General features: G+C 36.2%; 1 protein-coding gene across 1 annotated transcript in view; it reads left to right on the plus strand.

Annotated features, from left to right (window-relative positions):
- The window catches only part of LOC126470611 (inactive phospholipase C-like protein 2), a 725,325-nt gene that overhangs the window by 607,260 nt on the left and 98,993 nt on the right, over positions 1-19,072 (plus strand). The window contains exon 12 of the mRNA XM_050098565.1: positions 9,889-10,067. Coding sequence (XP_049954522.1) covers positions 9,889-10,067 — 179 coding nt within the window. The remainder of the gene's footprint in view (positions 1-9,888; positions 10,068-19,072) is intronic.

Raw genomic sequence — 19,072 nt, forward strand, 5'->3', positions numbered from 1 at the left:
GTTGACAGAAAGTGTACTTAATCAACCTGAAGGATTAATCAAATTTTTATTTAATGCAAAACTTGTCAAATTTTTTATTACTGTTTCTTGTAACACTGACTTCTGCAGTCAACAGTTATTCTTTCACTGAAGAATACTTTATGATGTTTTTTAAGAGTTCAAAATATTTTTGAAAATATGTGATGCAACATGAAATCTTTGTAAAATAAGAATATCAAAAATAGAATTGGTTCAAATAGTCAATAATAACAATGCAGCCATACTGTAATTGGTTCAAGGATTATATCTCAAGCAATGAACAGAACACACTGGACAAAATAGATAAACTTTCTACCATATAAATCTCTGATCACAATAACTGTTGTTATTTCTGTTTGTGCTGGTTATTATTTTGGTCATGAGCCCCAAGATAGGTCGATGCAGTTCTCCATTCCTGTCACCTGTTGTCTTCATTTCAGCGTAACCATTGCATCCCAAATCAATAACAAACAGCCTTAGATACTCACATCAATGCATGCTCATATGATTCTTTCCTTTCCCATCCTTTTAACTACCTGTTTCAGCAATTATCTGTGTCATGATATTTACACAACTTTAGAATCTCTTCATTACATTACACTCTTTGTTATACATTTTTCTCATTGCAGAACATTTTCATTCCTTAATCAATCAGTCAATCCGATCTTCAACAGGGGACTGATGACCATAGCTGTTAAGTCCCATAGTGCTCAGAACCATTTGAACCATCTTCAACAGTCCCCTGTAATACCACATTTGAAAGGCTCCTACTCACACGAGTTCTCTCTTCTCTATTGTCCATGTTTCACACCCATACAGAACTGTACTCCGAATTTCCATTGGTCTATAATTTTGGATGGTAGTGGCTGCTTCTTCTCATAGAAATTCTTTTTGGCTTGTGCAGTCTCAGATGCAATGACCTTCTTGAATCTTCCTTCTTTATTTATCCTATTTCTGAAACAGCAACATTTGCCCACCTCTCAATAGCCATCCAAAAAATTGGTCTCAATGTGGTGAGGAGGAAATCATAATCTGATATGACTGCAAATAATGGAGTCATGTCAGTAATTTGTCATTTCAGTTGACACAGATCATCTCACAGTAGACTCCATTCTTCCACATGTGTACTGTAGTCTCAGATGATATATTTATTGTATTACCACAATATGAGCTAGAGAACAGAAAAATATTAACGTTCATCAAACTAGTATTTCAGGACCTGTGCAAGGTTTTTTGAGCTTAGCCTGAACTTGTATCTTCTTCGAAATTGTTTCCATACAGTTTTGTGCTGTAGTGCTGATTATACTGTAATTTACATCTCTGATTGTGTTCTAAATGCAAATGCATCACGTTTATTGTGTGGATGTTGTATGCTTCAACCTGATTACAAATGTTCTCCTCACCAAATTCGTTTAAATATAAATTATTTGTGAAGCACACTGCCTTTTATTCACTTACGGAAACAAATAGGCATTCTTTCCTGTTCAGAACTACTGAAATTTTGCAGTTAAAACTACTGATAATTCTTTGTAGTGCATATCAGGTAATGACAACTTTTGTACATTTATCATAACAAATTTTTTCTCAAGCAATACTGTAACTCCTTTCATGAAAATTTTTCAACATTTTAATTAGTGTTACTCTAATTTCTGGCAGTCTTCTATCATTTGCAAATTTTATGTTTGCAAATTTTGTCCCCCATCTGCTTACATTATTAACTTACTTAGCTTCCACTTCTCAATACATTTCTACTCTTACCATTTCATCTGTTTTCCTGCAATTTAAATTATAGTATATTATATTCCCTCATCCTTTTTAAGCTTGTCCCCTCATCTCTCAAAACATGCCTGAACATCTTTCTTTCTCCTCAGAACATCTTGCATCTTTAACCAGCAAGGTAACTGAACCATTAGGAAAACTAATTCAATTTCTCTGTTACTCTCTTTGCACATGTTGCTGCATCAGCATGTCAAAAGCAGAAACTCAGAATTGTGGTACAGCTTCACAAATATTTGCCACATAGATTTTCACGCAGAATGGGATAATAGTGGTGAAATACTGAACTTGCAATCAAGAGGATACAATTTTACCCATAATCACACAATTTTAGTTCAGTTTTTCCCTAATTACAAGAAATCTCTCATGAAAAATTCTAAAGCAATTATTTGAAACAAGTTCATGAATAGTCATTTCATCATTCATTGTCAGGTGTAGGAAAATTTACATCTTTAAGTGCTCTGCTGTGAATGGGATAGTGACATCTATCAAAGATAAGTAAATAAAGGACTTCAGTTGCATCCTACAGTAATACCTTCAACTAATTTCACTTTTTCAGCTTTTAAAAATAGTTTATACTAAACAATTCATTCTGTTCAGTGTGTTTTATTCATTGCTCATCAATTCGTGTACAGTGGCAGTGAAAGGTGTTCTTACAAAGAGAGAGGAACACAAATGAAGAATACAATGTTTATTTGTATATTTCCTTGCCTCTCATTTGTAGTTGTTGAACATCGGGTATTATTTATTGAGTGACTGTAAATGTAGCTGCCAAATCTATCATGGGTGTATTCTTAATTGTAACATGCATGTTTTTATGCAATGTTCATGGTCAAAATAGAAGTCACACTCAGGAATCAATGATTAATTTATAGCTACAAGTAAAGTTCAAGCTGTCCTCAACCTGAAGATTGGTTTGAACAACATAGTGCTTTACTGAATGCAGTTCTGTTTGAGATAGTATGTCCTCATCTTCCTCCAGTCTTAGTATTGTTTTAGCCAGTCAGTTATAGGGGGACCTAACTTTGGTGCAAATCCCCATTTTTCATATGCAAAAAGGTTTTAATAAGATCTAAACAGACTAAATGAAGAGGATGGTAGTGTGTGATTAAACAGTGTCAGTAATCAAGACAGTTACAGATGCCAATTTTCTTTATTGTTAGTTTTGAATAGCATCTCTCAGTTTTGAAAGTATTTTGCCACGCATTTTACAAGTTATTGATGTTCCAGTGTTTGTGAAATCCACCATCTACTTTGGTTCAGAAACACAACTGCAATGGCTTTCCATGGAGATTGTGTTGGATTTTTATTTGAATGGCACCAAAGCATTAAATGCTGTTTTGACTCCACACTGATACAGAAAACTTAATTTTTATCACCAATCATGGTGTATTTTATTAAAATGAGGAATTCGGTCATTGATCTTAATTCATCATGAGTGATATTGTTTATGGGCACAACCATTAAAACTTACCTGCCTCATTTTTAAGACAACCTTATATCTGCTAGAATTTACAGGGTTCTGCATTCATATTTCCTTATCAGTACTCATGTTGTTACTGTTAACTTTGATATTAGCTATTCTTGGAAAGATGGTATAAAGGCCATATTTTTACTGTGACTTTGATGTATTCATGAATATTACAAAAAAGGAGATTTCAATACTGAAAAAGTGTGTCATATTTTGTACAATTTTAAAGTTACGTGGCCCATTATGCCATCTACAGGGAATCTTTGAGTTAGCTACATCAATGTTCAAGAAGGAAAAAGCCAAGGTGGTAACTGAGAAACCATTTTAGTATTCAATCAAGATAATTATAAAAATGATCAACATCTTACAATAGTGTAATTAGCCTAGAAACTCTTCTCAGCCACTAACGAATATGAGTGTCTCACATAATGCATTATGTTTTATTATAAGCAGTAATGGCTGAGAAATATTAAGTGTTTAGAGGTACTATCCCTACTGAATGTTAATATTCTTATTTCTTGCAATAAGAAAATATGCTGGCATCCACTACTGAATTGCAGTAAGCATTTAAAGCAAGTTAATTTATGAATAAGAGGTAAAATTTAGTAGTTGGTGCTGAAACTAATGAAAACTGAAAAACAATCAGCATACTTTGAGTATTATTTGACAACATGCTAGAAATCACATTTTAGCTAAGAAAAATTGTTTCATATTTTCTGAATACCACCACTTATAGTCCAAGAGCATCACTTAGTAAAAAAGCTGGACAAACTGAAAGTAACACTGAAGTGTGTGTCATTTAAGTTGATGTATGAATTCTCTTAAATACAGTAGAACTATTACAGAAAGGAATTATATGTTCCCTTGTGCTATGAGGTCAAAAAGTTTTATTTTGAACACAGAAAATAGTGACAGGTTTGACAAAAAGAATGCTGATAATGGAAAGGGATTGGTAGAAACAGGAGTATTTGGTGTTTAAAGAGACAAGACAAACAAATTTGGCAGAATTGCATCCTTTTTTTTTTTTGTTGCTGGAAATACGTATAATATTTTAACGCAAATATTGTCATGGAAGGATAGACTATATTATGGAGACCAGTTTAGGTCAAAACAGACAAGACTATCATGAAAGAATAAACAAGATAGTATTTTTAGTTGTATGGAATGCTGAACATCTTTTTGAATTGTATAAGTACTAAAAACAAATAAGATTTTTAAAAAAATCACATGTATACCTATGATATAAATGATTTCTGTATGGTCATTACTAAAAGATAATATGGCTAACAGAAGACAATTTATATTTTTTTTCTATGTAAAAATTACTGGAGTTAGTGCAGAAAAGTCAACATCATACTAGCAAAGGAAATGATACAAACAATACCGCAACTTTTGTGACAACAGTATAGCGTGTACAAGTAGTAAAGAATAGAATGACCAATATCCTGCTACAAATGACAAAGTTTGTGGAACTGTCAGAGTTGCTGTGCAATTGCGTACAGTTCCAACAGAAATACTCCACATCATTTGATATTCAGACCAGTTCAGGTATCATATTTTGTGCCTGGTGTGTTTCCAAAATTACAGCATCCATGTGTACCGAAGTGTGTACATTATGCTTGTTATGTTTCACCGTGCGTACAGCAGTACCATGTGGTGTTGAGAAATTTGCTATGCATATGGCAAGCCTTCTGAACACTGTATCAAATATTCTGCATTTCTGTTCAGTATTAGATGTCAAAAGTACATGCTGGCATCCACACTCAATGCAAACAGTTGCCTTTGAGGAGGAAGTTTTTTGACACATTAAAGATCAACTGCCCTCTAGTATCCACCAAGTGGCATTAGTGTTACAGTAACATGAGGTAACATTTAGAGTTTTGTCCATGAATAAGAGCCACATCAATGCCATCTGCAGTAAGTCGAGGCACTAGTAGTGGAGAATTGCTCATGAGTACAGCTTGTGAGATGGTGTTTTCAGTCCTGCAGACTCCTGCCACAATCCCACACTCTTTCAAAATGATCAGTTTGCCTTTTGCACAACATACTGTGTTATTGCATATTTCTTCCGTACACCTTGGATTAGGTGTAGGGATATGAAGTAATGTACACAAAGAAATGGTTGATGGCAGTTTACTCTGATGCTGATAACACTTGCAAGATACTATTAAAATTAAAAAACACAAATCATTTATTCTTGAGTTGATGCCATTATTTATAAAAATGTGAGAAAATAAGTAAATAGCGACCGAACATACCAGGAAATACAAACAAAAATCAAACAGTGATTTTCAAGGAAGCTTGGTGAGTCAAGATCTCATTGACACACTCCGAAGAATTGTATATATAATGAAGAGGATATGTTGTTAAGAAACCTCTTCCTGCTGGCATGTTGTTCTGGTGTTATGCACCTCATGAAATCTTCTTCCCCTACTGATTCTCTTTGTACAAACTGAGCCAGAATTTTCCCTTAGGAGCTCCTTGTCTTATTCTTCTGCATCTTCAATTAGTCATATGGCTCCACTGATCAAAATTTTGATTGAAATAATGGTTCAGACATAATGTTATTTCCTGATGTCTTAGTTTTCATTTTGAGTTACTCATTTCTTAGTTGAATGTATTTTGACACAGACTTTTTGTAATTCGCTTACTGTGTCTTCACTAGTTTTAAGGTTTAAATATAAATTTTTGATTATTTTTCCTAGATATTGAATTTAGTTGATCTATTTTGCAATTCCATTTTGGCCACTGAGAAATAATGGAGTTCCTTTTTTGTAATGTGCTTTTGTGGATGAGGATTGGATAGAAGTTTTCCAAAAAGGTAGCTTACTTCTTGGCTGTTACCTTTCCTTACATATTCGTAGGATGAATTTGATGTTAAAGATTTACACTAAATACATTCTTCCTTTCCTGAATATGCTTGACATGAATCATATGAGTCTCCTGAGTAAGATTTATTTTTTAACAAGACGCTCTTCATTGGTTACTGACATTTGATTGCCTGAACACTTTGAAACTAGTTTTGTACATTTAAAGTTTTATTCATTTGCACTGGACCCACTATGACGCTCCAAAGGCTGAAACATCTGCATTTATTCCAATTCCCTTGCTGTCAGTACACTACAAGAGCTGCCACTAACATACCCTTCAGAGAAAAATGAAGTAAAAGATATGGGACTACCATCATGTCCTGCAACTGAAGGGAAAATAATGTGTCATTCTTCTTCAGGTTGTCTTCACACTGTTGAATCTAAAATAACTGTGAGATGAAATGTGGCTAATAGTGAAGGACAGCAATTGTGGTTTGTGAAGCTAACTCCTTAGCCTTACTTACCTCATACCAGGTATGCTGATGTGGCAAGGTTGCAAAAACGTGTGTGAATAGTCACATTCAGGCAAGAGCAGCTTCCCCTATGTGGTGCTTGTGTGTCACATTTTAATGGAGTCCATTTTGTATTTGACAACAATAGTTTAGTTGCCTCTTATTTCATATGATGATAAGGCAAGTTTGATAAAGCTTCCAAAATTTTGTGTTTTGTAAGGACTTCGGCATAAACATAAGGTTGGAAGTTTTATTGTGTTGCAGAATGGCAGCCTCATTCTTTTATAGTCACATGATCAACTAGAATGTTTTTGTGTTATAATATCATTTTTTTCATTCTCATTAATCAGACTTATCTCTACATCTATACGTACTTACATATGTACTGCTCAAACCACTGACAATGCAATGTGCTAGGTACTTTGTACAGACATTAATGAATCTTTATCCTATTCCATTTATAAATGAAGTGAGGAAGAAACAGCTATCTGCATGTCTCCATATGTGCTCTGACCTATCTTATCTCACTCTCATGACCCCTTCCCAAGAATACCACTAAAGCAGTGAATTATTACACATTCATTCTACTTGAATACCAGTTACCTAAATTCCCCATACTGGGTTTGGTGAGAACAATGCCACCTTTCTTATGAAGATTCCAATTTAAGTTCCTGGAACATTTCTGTTACAGTGTCACATGGCCTGTGCTGATTTTTTTTTTTAAATCCAAAATATGTTTTTCTCAGTACCTACTATATTTGCTGTACAGCCTACTTAATGAGGACCCCAAACCCTGGAACAGCACTCTATAATAATTTATTCTAGTGTCTTGTATGTGGTTACCATAATAAATGCAATGCATTCTCTCAGAAGGCCTCCATTTGTATTCCCTGCTACCGATTTTGCATGTTCATCTCATTCAATATCATGGTATAACAATATTATGCTATTGGGTTGTTTATCTTGTCTGTAGCATTACTTTGCATTTATACATCTTTTGAGGAAGTTGCTATTGAATACACCAAGTGGACATATTATTACATCATTTTGCATATCCTGACAATAATGTACCTGATGCTTTGCTTTAGACAATACATTTGTCATCAAACAATATGAAAGTGCTGCTGACCCTGTCTGACATGCCATTTATGTATATTAAGAGCTTTAACATTCCTATTTCACTTATTTGGGTCTCACCTCATGTGATTTACATTATTTCTGTCCACCATTCCTCTTCTTCTATAAGAGATTGTTATCTATCAATCAAAAATTCAGCATACCACCCTCATATCTGAGAAGATACTCCATGCAGTCATGTCATGGTTATCATTTAATAATGCCACGCAGTATCAAATGTCTCTGAAAAATATAGGAAGACCAGATTATGGTATTTTTGAATTTGTGCTCATTATATATGTGCTTTAGGACATGCTTTAAAACCCTGCAACAGACTGATGTTGCTGATCTTGCTTTGTAGCTCTGTCATCTGACATTTTCCACTTCTTATAAACAGGATGGACCTCCGCTCTTTTGCCAGACACATTTGACTGTTTTCTTTGTGAAAGACTATTGATAAATATGAGATTGGAAAAGAACTAATCCTGCAGCTATTACAATGTAAAATCTAATTGTCATTCCTTCAGGACCAGGTACCATGTTAACATTGAATAGTTTTGTTGTTTGGAATGCTTATTCCAGTATCATCCATTTGTTACATTGTACAGAAGCCATAATGTGGACTCGTAAGATCCTCTTAGCAATCACATTTGATATGTGCTTGCTGCCTTTTTTCCTTTAGTCAAACTTAATTACAACTAAATTAACATAATATACTATGATACATGGGTGCACACATTCTAAATGAATTGTGACTTTGTTGAGAATAAGTTATCCTCTTTGCAGTATCTACAATTCTGATATATTTTTTGCAGAGATCATGACTCACTCTATATAAAGGCAGACATCAACACACATGTCATATGTTCAAATTTGGTATGGTTACCTTCATAGTGCAAACAATAAATAAAGACTCTGAACATTTTATTTCCTAAGATGTGAGATTTTAGCTAGTGATAAGATATAAAAGATGAAGCAGATGATGCAAAGATAGTTGTATCAAGAAATAATGTTCAGTATAGTGAAGAAGTGACTCCATAGAGGGATACTTTTGAAACTCTCAACATTCTGCTCTTAGAAATGGCATGATAAGAGGTATACAAATTGGTTAAGCAGTGGTACATGATCACCTTAAATAAAGTATTCCATAGAGAAAATCAACAGCAGCTGTATTGTTACAAAAATTGAGTACTAGCTCTACAATAGAGATTTATTATTTTACCTTTAGTTTATGGAGAAATTACATAAAAGGTCATTTTTAAACAAAGAAGATTTAGAAGAAATGCAGTGATTTCTAGTAAGAGATCAGAAAAATGTATCTGGGAATGAGCATAAAAATTTTAGACCTTTCAAACAGCATTTTTTAAAATTCTAGAGAACTTTCAGATTTTTTTAAACAAAAGAGACAGACATATCAGTGATATGTTAAACACTCAGGGAAATTGTTATTTCATGTAGATTCAGTGCCTATAGACTAAACTATTGGTTTTAAATTATAATGCTTATAGTTTAGGGCTATTAAAAAATCTGTGTATCTGACAGAATTTAACTAATTTAAGTATGAGAGTTATTAGTGGTGCAAGAGAAGAAACAAGTAAGATTACAATCAATGTTAATGTGTTTATGACATTCAGAAGAAAAGAGTAAGATGACATGAGTTAGTGTGGATAATTTAGGAATTATAATGATTTTAGTGAACTGTTGATGTATCAAGGTTGATAGTCCTTTCTGGCCTGGAAAAAATGAAACTGAAATGATAGGTATGCAAATGCTTACTATATGAGCCAGCAAAGATTGGAAAACGCCATCATGTAAAGGAACTGGAAGCATAAGATGAAAAGATTTGCTAAAAGTTACAAAATAAATCCAATATATCTAGAAACACAATAAAAATTTAGTTATTGAATGAGAGTTAAAATGACTCATTTTCAGTTCTAGTCTAAAAGGAATGAAAATGACCAAGAACACCACTGTTACTGTTGATTTACTACAAATGAGAATATAATTACTGTCAAACTCTCTCCTAATAATTGCACTTGGTCCTACAGATTAGTAAATCATGACTAGTACAGCTTGAGAACACCTGATCTCCAGTATGTAGATTAAATGTTCTTTATAGTAACATAGTGTCTATCATCTGCATGCTGTCCTACACCATTCTAAATGTTTAACTTTTATTTCGTAGTGGCCTTAAACTACCATGGCTCTGGCCATTTGATGGACATAAATGACGGACGATTTCGTGAAAATGGGGGATGTGGATATGTTTTAAAGCCAGAAATCATGCGAGATCACTTCACTTTATATAAATCTGATATGAAAGACTGGATACCTGGAGTGAAACCTCAAGTACTGCATATAAAGGTGGTGTACTTTGTTAAAACTAAACTTTACGTAATGATTCTACCAAAAAACCTCATCATGAAGTATACTGGACAGTTTGTTTTGTATAATGATTGTTTCTACAGGACGTGGATGCTTTACAGAGGATAGCAATCCAAGTATTTTTATAAAAATTGTGTACAGGAGTTATTGAATGTATAGCATTTATTTGCTGTTTTGTCTAATCATAAAATATTTCTGAAGCTTTCAAATCACATTGGGCAACTTGACATCATTGTTATATGGAGGAAGGAAAGTGTTCACGAGAGAGGAGCAACGAAGATTTGTACCACTACTTGTTTGTAGCTGTGAAGATCACAAAAGAATATGAAATATTGATACAATTGAAGATTAAAATACTGTGGTAAATTGAAATAGGTTTCTTGTCTTGCTATTGCTATGATACCACAAAATTACTTGAGGTTTAAGTATAAGTATCCCTGAATGGAAATGTATATGAGTTTTATTCGACAAACATCATGTTGTTGTAAAACTGGCTTCTCTATTAACCAAAACCTGTGGGGTGAAGGTAGAATGATTAAAAGGCACTGTGAGATGTACTCATTTCATATAGATTCTTCCTGCATGATGACAATGGCAAAATTCTACAGTTATGAAATAAATCAGTATCTGGAAGTAAATTGATAATAGTTTGGTAAATAATTATACAAGCGTAAGTGTAATAGTGTAGAACAATGTAGATTAAATCTGCTAGTAGTTCTATGTTGGCACAGTATTGCCCGAGTTATGATACTGTTTAGAACATAAACTTTTGTATCATGAAAATAGCCTTTGAGTTCTGAAACTCTTGAAGATTGTCAAATAGCCCCTCCTTTTGCCATTTCTTTTACTATTTCCTTTCCTTTCCCTCAGTTTTTGTTCAGCTGCCAAAAAGCATTAAATTATGATATTTTCCTGTCTTTACCGCCACCTACTGCCCTGTCCTTTTAATCATAAATCTTAGTATACTGCTTGCAAAAGGGAAAGCTTTGGGCTCAAGTCTTAGTCGGAGACAGAATTTGAATTTGGTATAGGTGTTCATCAGATTAGAGCCTACGCAGTTTTTGTTTTCTTTCTTTTTGTAGGCTGATGCTGTTTGTTAGCACCCCAGTGCCACTCAGCTGGTACATCTGTGTTAACAGTTGCCAATGAGATTTTATGAGACAGTCTTGATGATTGATTTCCATTCAAAATGATACATATTAAAGTATGAGCAAATGGTGCAGTTATACTGAATGAAGAACAGTTGCTGTCATAAACTGTGAGACAGTGTCATAGATTATTGTATTTATGTAAAATTTGAAACAATTCCCTACTGTTGATTTAGTTTTGCTTATTATGAATATATTCACTTTATGGAGACAGAAATGACCAGCATAATCACTACCAAAACTCGCTTTGTCTTAAAAATGGTGTGCTATGGTGCTTCAGACCTGTCTGGTTCACACTGTGTGATGTCCATTATCATTATTATTTTTGCCAAATGTCTTACATTTGGGCTGTTACTTGGAGTTCATTTAGCTGCATCTTCTGTCTCATCCTCATCCGAAAGCTTTCTGGAATGCTGGTAGTGGCGACTCCTTCTGTTAAATAATATATAAATAATGTGGGTGTATATTATTCAGATACTTATTCCTAACTTTGAAGCTCCTCTGAAATGATTTATGACACTGGCAAACCCAAACAGATGTTACAATGGCTTCTTGACCAAGAATTACATCTTTTTTCAATAATGATGTTTTTAATTTTCAACAACAAAAGATATATATCACTTCTGATTCACCTCAGTTGTTCACTGTTTCTTCTTAAATAAATGTACAAAATACACGCTGTTCTCTACGTGTTGGTCAATAAACTAAATCAAGAAATGAAAAAAAGTCTGTTAGTAGTTAAACACACACATTTGGGCCACATACTGTGGATGATTATTTGATTCTGAAACTTCAGCATCCACTGTGATCCACTGTAATAACTATTCATTCTGTTTTAAGCAAATCCATTTTATGAGAGTTGTTTGAGAACTTCATGTACAATTGTTTCCTTAGACTTTTGTACACTGACTGCTGAGTCACAGAGACATGATGCATTATTACACTATGGAGCAGTGGAACTCTAGCATACCTTTCATCAATCTTTTTGGTATCATATCAACATGTATGTTTAATTGAGAACAATTTCTTGTGGACCTCAAATACACAAATGTGTAGTTTTAATGGAACGATGGTTAACTTCAGTACTTTTATTAATTTATAAAGTGAATGTTGTAGACTCTCAAATGTCCAACCTGTCTTGCCTATCTGCAAGCACAATAACACTTCCTTAGACAATCTTCAGAAACAATACTTCACTGTGAATAAAATTTTTGGAAGTGTACCTCTACATTTTGTGCTCATAAGCCTAATAAACTGTGCTTAAGCAGCCTTCAAGACCAAAAAAGAAAACAATATTTGAGAATACAACTTGTTTCTGCCCAAATAATACTGTATCAGAAAGGTAATATTTAACACAAGGTAGGCTGTGTCTTTAAGTTTTTGTACTTCACATACAACGTATATTACAATATCTGAAACATCCAGTTTTTCCGTTTATCAGCTCAGTAATTCATCTGGAGATAATGTTCAGAGTCAGAAAATTTAATTTTGTACATACTTTTTCACATTTATCAAAGAATCACTACAGATCCCTACAGACAAGAAAAAATCTTTTTGTTTTTTGGCCAAAATTGGTGCTATTTTGACCAAATTTGGTGTTACTTTTTGTGAAATTTGATGTTTTTTTGCCAAATTAGTTTTATTTTTACCAAATTAGTTGTATTTTTGCCAAGCTATTCGTTATTTCATTGACAGATCTGTTATTTTTCCCAAATTAGTTGTATTTGTGCCAATTCTGTTATTTTTTGCCAAATTGTTTCTTTCCTTCAACGTACCTATTTTTTGCCAAAGTCAGTGATATCTTTTACACTAAAGCCTGGTTTATTTGTTGCCAAATTCCTTGTTTTTTTCCAAATTCACTCTTATTTTTTGTCAAGTTTAGTGTCCTTTTCACAAATTCTGTGTTGCCTTTGCTCACAAAACCATTGATTTTGCATTATTTCGCTAAAAACTTCTCAATTTGTGTTATCATTTTCATGAAATTTTCCTTCCCCTACAGATCTCCTATCAAAATAAGTATAATTAAATAATTGCTTTATATTATATACACGAATGGACTTGCAACAGTGGTAGCACTGGTACTCATCAGATCTCCGAAGTTAAGCATTTTCGGTCTTGGCTAACACTTGGATAGGTGACCGTTCAGGTCTGTTGAGTACTGTTGGCAAGCAGGGTGCCCTAGGCCCTGATGAGGCCAATTGAGGAGCTTCTTGACCGAGAAATAATGCCTCCAGTCACGAAAAAAAAAAAAAAAAAAAAAAAAACAATGGCTGCGACAGTTGTGTGGTGACCCTATGCATCTCCATACCTGCATCCAGTGACGTCTCAGGGCTGAGGATGATACGGTGGTCAGTTGGTTCCACTGGACCTTCAAGGCCTGTTCAGAAAGTTTGCCTTTTATACTATAGACCAGTAAAGATGCCTAGTTCGAATAGGTGATACATGTTTGGTATACAAAAATAAAACATTCTCTTACAAAAGACAGATTTTTTTTAGTTATATGATCAATTATACTGTGTATAGGTGTGTAAAATCCATATTTGCAACACCAGTAATTGCGAAGATAGATTTTAAACACCTTTAATAACTGTAAAACAAATAAGTTGACTGTGTCCCCATGAATGAAGAACTTAATCACACTGCAGTTCCAGTTATTTTCCCCAGGTCTTTAGAACTACTCACAAAATCATAAAAATATTTTTCTTTTGTTTTTGTTCCTTATAAAGTTGTTTCCCTTTAAACATTGTTTAGGGAAGTATTTCTTTCATTTAACTGTTCCTGAGCAATAGCCCATCGTTAATAATTATTTGTGAAATTAAATCTCAAAAAAATGGTGCAGTCCATTTTTTGCATTCACATCTGGTTTCTTGGCACGCTTTCTGTTTCAAGCAAAACAGTCATCTGTGCTTTAGCATATCATTCTTGGAGTGCTCTCTTACAATGGAATTTGAAAATTTCACCCTGTAAATAGTACAGGTTTGTTGCAGTCAGAGCATAATGCTCTCCCAGACTTCTTGGTTTTTGTTACAAGAATTCCCACAGGTTCTCATACCAGAAATTGATGAAACCCCACCAGTGATATACTGCATTCAGCTTGCACCCTGTAGAGAGTGTGAGGCAATAAAACATACATGTTCAGAAAGTAGAAGTAAACTTTCTGTACCATTTCACAGTCTTGTGCAATGATCCAACTGAACTGAATGGAATGTCAAAACAGTCAACTTCTCACTTAGTTGGGTTTTAGCATACATAACAATGTGGCTTTTTGATGTTTCATTCATGTTAGTTTTTTCTGGTACAAGAATTTCTGTTTTGTTACAGGTAATGAACATTGCAAACAAGCTTTTTGTTACATCAGTTTCTGTAATGTGACTTCGCTGAATTTATCTTGTACTTTTGGTATGTTGCATCTGATTGCAATCATACAACATGCAGTCATTTTATGATTCTGAAGCTAGAACAACATTGAAACTTCCTGGCAGATTAAAACTGTGTGCCAGACCGAGACTCAAACTCGGGACCTTTGCAAGTGCTCTACCAACTGAGCTACACAAGTACGACTCACGCCCCATCCTCACAGCTTTACTTCTGCCAGTACCTCATCTCCTACCTTCCAAACTTTACAGAAGCTCTCCTGCGAACCTTGCAGAACTAGCACTCCTGAAAGAAAGGACAAGGCAAAGGTCCCGAGTTCGAGTCTCGGTCCGGCACACAATTTTAATCTGCCAGGAAGTTTCATATCAGCGCACACTCCGCTGCAGAGTGAAAATCTCATTCTAGAACAACATTATTGCACTTCAGTAACAATTATTGATTTTCTGTCCTACTCCACATATGTAGAACACAATTTATGGTCACTCACACTGCCATTGATGTAGAGACTGGTAGCACAAAGAGGCCTTTCCTTTAGTCAATCACATGGAGTTCATGAAGTGAATAGTTAGCCAGAAGCAAAGTCCAGAGCAAATTGAGAGTCACCATAAGCGCGTGAAAAACAGTCCAGAGGGACCTGAATCAAAAACATCAACCCAGGAAGGTCAATCACTCTGCTATTAAATCACACTTATCAAAGGCTTCAGAGAATAGCAAGAAATGCTGGACAAATGTGGGGTCACATTATTAACACATACTCTTGAGTCAGTGGATGGGTCCATGTGACATGACCCTGATGGCACCATCCATGGGAGCAAGTTTCAGCCAAGCTACAAAGCCTGGGTATATCTGATGTTACTTCCATGTTGATACTCAGGCTTGGTGGGGAATCAAAATCGTTGTCAGATGCTCACTTCCTTCGCTCTTTAAAAAGCATGTTGGGCTGGAAATGGCCTGGCCTGTGCTAACTTCAACTTATCTACATCTACGTGATTACTCTGCCATTTACAATAAAGTGCCTCGCAGAGGGTTCAATGAACCACCTTCAAGCTGTCTCTCTACTGTTACACTCTCGAACAGCACGCGGGAAAAACAAGAACTTAAATTTTTCTGTGCAAGCTCTGATTTCTCTTATTTTATCATGATGGTCATTTCTCCCTATGTAGGTGAGCGCCAACAGAATGTTTTCACAATTCAAGGAGAAAATTGGTGTTTGAAATTTCATGACAAGATCCTGTCACAACAAAAAATGCCTTTGTTTTAATGATAGCCACTCCAATTCACTTATCATGTCTGTGGCACTATCTACCCTACTTCACGATAATACAGAACGCGCTGCCCCTCTTTGTACCTTTACGATGTCATCTATCAGTCCCATCTGATGCAGATCCAACACCACACAGCAGTACTCCAGAATAGGGCAGACAAGCGTGGTGTGAGCAGTCTCTTTAGTAGACCTGTTGCACCTTCTAAGCGTTATGACAATGAATTGCAATCTTTGGTTGGCTCAACCCACAACATTATCAATGCAATCATTCCAGTTTAGGGTATCTGTAATTGTAATCCCTAACTATCTAGTTGAATTTACAGCCTTCAGATTTGTGTGACTTATCGTGTAATCGAAGGATGAGGAGAAAGTGGCTCCCACAGCATTTTGTCATCATGATCAGCCAGGTTGGATGTCAATTCTGTTTGTGGAATTGTCAGCAGATTGACGGTTTCTGGGGTACTGCTCTGTCCTGCCTGCAGGGGAATGTGTGTCAGCCATTGTTCAGGTAGGAACAACCACTTGGCCTATGTGGGCATCTCAATTGGGGAGCTCAACCTCTGCCAATTGTTTGGTGAGCCATCTCTGGTGCTAGGGGGAGCCTTACGTGCCTTAATGCGTGAAAGTGGTTCACCTCTATTGGTTCCCATTGCTGGTCATTATCCCCCATCTCCCTCTCCCTGTTGGTGCCCGAAAAGAGAGCAGAAATTGTAGTGGTGGCAGGCAAGCTGTTGGGTATGTTTGTCCCAGGCATGGTTGTGTCAAGTCATGCCCCGTCAGCTGCTGAGGGGGAGGGGCCACACTATGTCTCATTGTGGCTGGAGCTGATTTTCATGCCTGTCTATCTACTCCTGGCTGGGCACAACCTCAAACATTTGCTACCTTGTTGCTGATGGTGACACCTTGGGTCCATACATTGGAGTCCATGTGGTAATAAGACTGTGTGCATGGGTGATGGTTCACTGAGTCAGGTGCCATCGATCACTATGTCCGTGTTTATGTGGATGGACCCATAGGTTGCAAGGAGGGTGGTGAGTGAGTGCTTTCTTAGGGTTGTCTGTTATCATCTGGCATGTATGCATTTTGAAGGTCCTGACCATTTGATCAGCTTCAGAATCAGATGCTGTATTGAATGGGGCAGTGGTCAGGTGCTCAATACCATTGCAAATACAAAAATCCTGAAACAAACATGCCACAAAATGAAGGCCACTGTCACAAACCATGGTGGAAGATATAGTAGCCAGAACTGGACATGGCCAGGAGATGCTGGCCTACTGGGCATCGATGGTAAGTTGCCAAAAACCACAAAAGCCTAAAACAAAGAAACAGCGATGGACAAAGAGCAAGACAACATGACAGAATGATAAGCCCTGGGTGTAAACTAAATTTTGAGCCAAGACATAGCAATATCAAGAACCAAGCAACACTGAATACTAGGAACAGTACAACAGCACAGTCAGAACACGACCAAGGTCCATGCTCCTGCATTGCTAGCTTTATAGAGCAGCCACAGGCAACATTAGTCTGGTACGTGGGTTGTGGTCCAGGCCAAGCGCTGAGGCAGTGACAGCAACACTCGCAAATATTAGAAGCTGTTGTCTAGGTCCATGCATTCCGATAGGCTTTCCAACTCATCGAGCTGGGATACCCGAGAAGGTGCCACCTCAATTGAAAATACGGTGGAGAGGGCATGGGTGATAACTGCTGTGGTAGTGGTAGCACTCTGTGCTACATATGGAGAGTTAGAGAGGATGTCAACAGTTAGCTACCACATCACTCCTCAAAATGTTCCAGCAATATAAATATGTAATCTCTGCCAAAGGTGGTGAGGGTGGAGCCAAGGGTTCAAATGCTGCACCAGGGTGATGGATTGTGGGTGAAAGCCTGGCAGCTCCAGACCACATGTTCCATTGCAGCCTCAACATCAGGGCAGTACCCTTGACACCATACTATTGCCTTCATTACACAAAGTCTGCTCCATTTATTTCCAGCAGCCAGCAAAAACAGTATCTTGAGCTTCTGCACCCTATTTGTTATTGCTGTTGGCATTGGCAAGATATAGTGTACACTGGCAGCTATTGTCGCTATCTTTCACTGGCCAAAACAGACACTTGTTAGATGCCCCAGTTTGTGGCATGCAAAACAGGTGACGTCACGGAACAGTCATGACATCCTCAATGCCTTGGCCTGTGATGTGGACTTCATTTGATATCCTGGGACTCTTAGCCAATCACATTGAGGATACTTTTTTTATGAGCTTCCGCTCACTTTGGGACATACCTACAGTGAACAAAGCACTTCTTTTTGTGCGTGTCTACCAATGAAGATAGTGGTGGATTTGTAACTACTGAATCCCACTTTTTAAGTCTGCTAGATGGTCAGGTGCTTAGAAAATCAGATGATAACATTGACTAGTTGTCATCAGTTGACTGTACCATTAAACATAGCTTGTGCTGCTGCTTTTAATTCTTGAGCTTTGTCAGTGTTTAGCACATCATGTAGGGCTAGAACAAATTACTCTAAAGCCTTTGCACTAACTTCACTATTGAGAGAGAGAGAGAGAGAGAGAGAGAGAGAGAGAGAGAGATACTGTAATGTCTTAGACAGAATCAAGTCAAAATATGAAAGCATCATCATCACTGAAGTACCATATTTAGTACTGAAAGCATGTTTATTACAAACACCAACTAACAGCCAGAGCTGAACAGAATAGTAATTCTGAATGGAGAGTACAGCTATTTATGCAAGCCCTTACACATCTTCCATACAGTCCTGATTTCTTCCCATATGATTTCAAGATTATTGGAGCCCCAAAGAAAAACAATGTGGTTGTTGGTTTACTTCAGATGAATAGGTGCATGCCTGGGTACAATCATGGTTCCGTATGCAGCCGCAAACATTTTTATATGACGGCGTTGACCATCTTGTCTCAGAGTGGGATAAATGCATTGACAGTTATGGTGATTACCTTTGAAATAGTGAACAGTTTACTTACTTTTTTCCATCTGTATCATTTTCATTTCACTGCCCTTTATAAGATAATAAAGTAATCTTTGATAACTGAAACTGCAGCATAGGAGGAAGTGAGGTAGTTTTAAATCTAAATATAAATAAATGAATAAATAAAGGAATAGCTGGGATCATAGTGTTCAAGGGGAAAATCATAAATGACCTGACAACAACACTGAAACAGTCAA

This window comes from Schistocerca serialis, chromosome 3, assembly GCF_023864345.2.
Source record: "Schistocerca serialis cubense isolate TAMUIC-IGC-003099 chromosome 3, iqSchSeri2.2, whole genome shotgun sequence".
Classification (NCBI taxonomy): Eukaryota; Metazoa; Arthropoda; class Insecta; order Orthoptera; family Acrididae; genus Schistocerca; species Schistocerca serialis.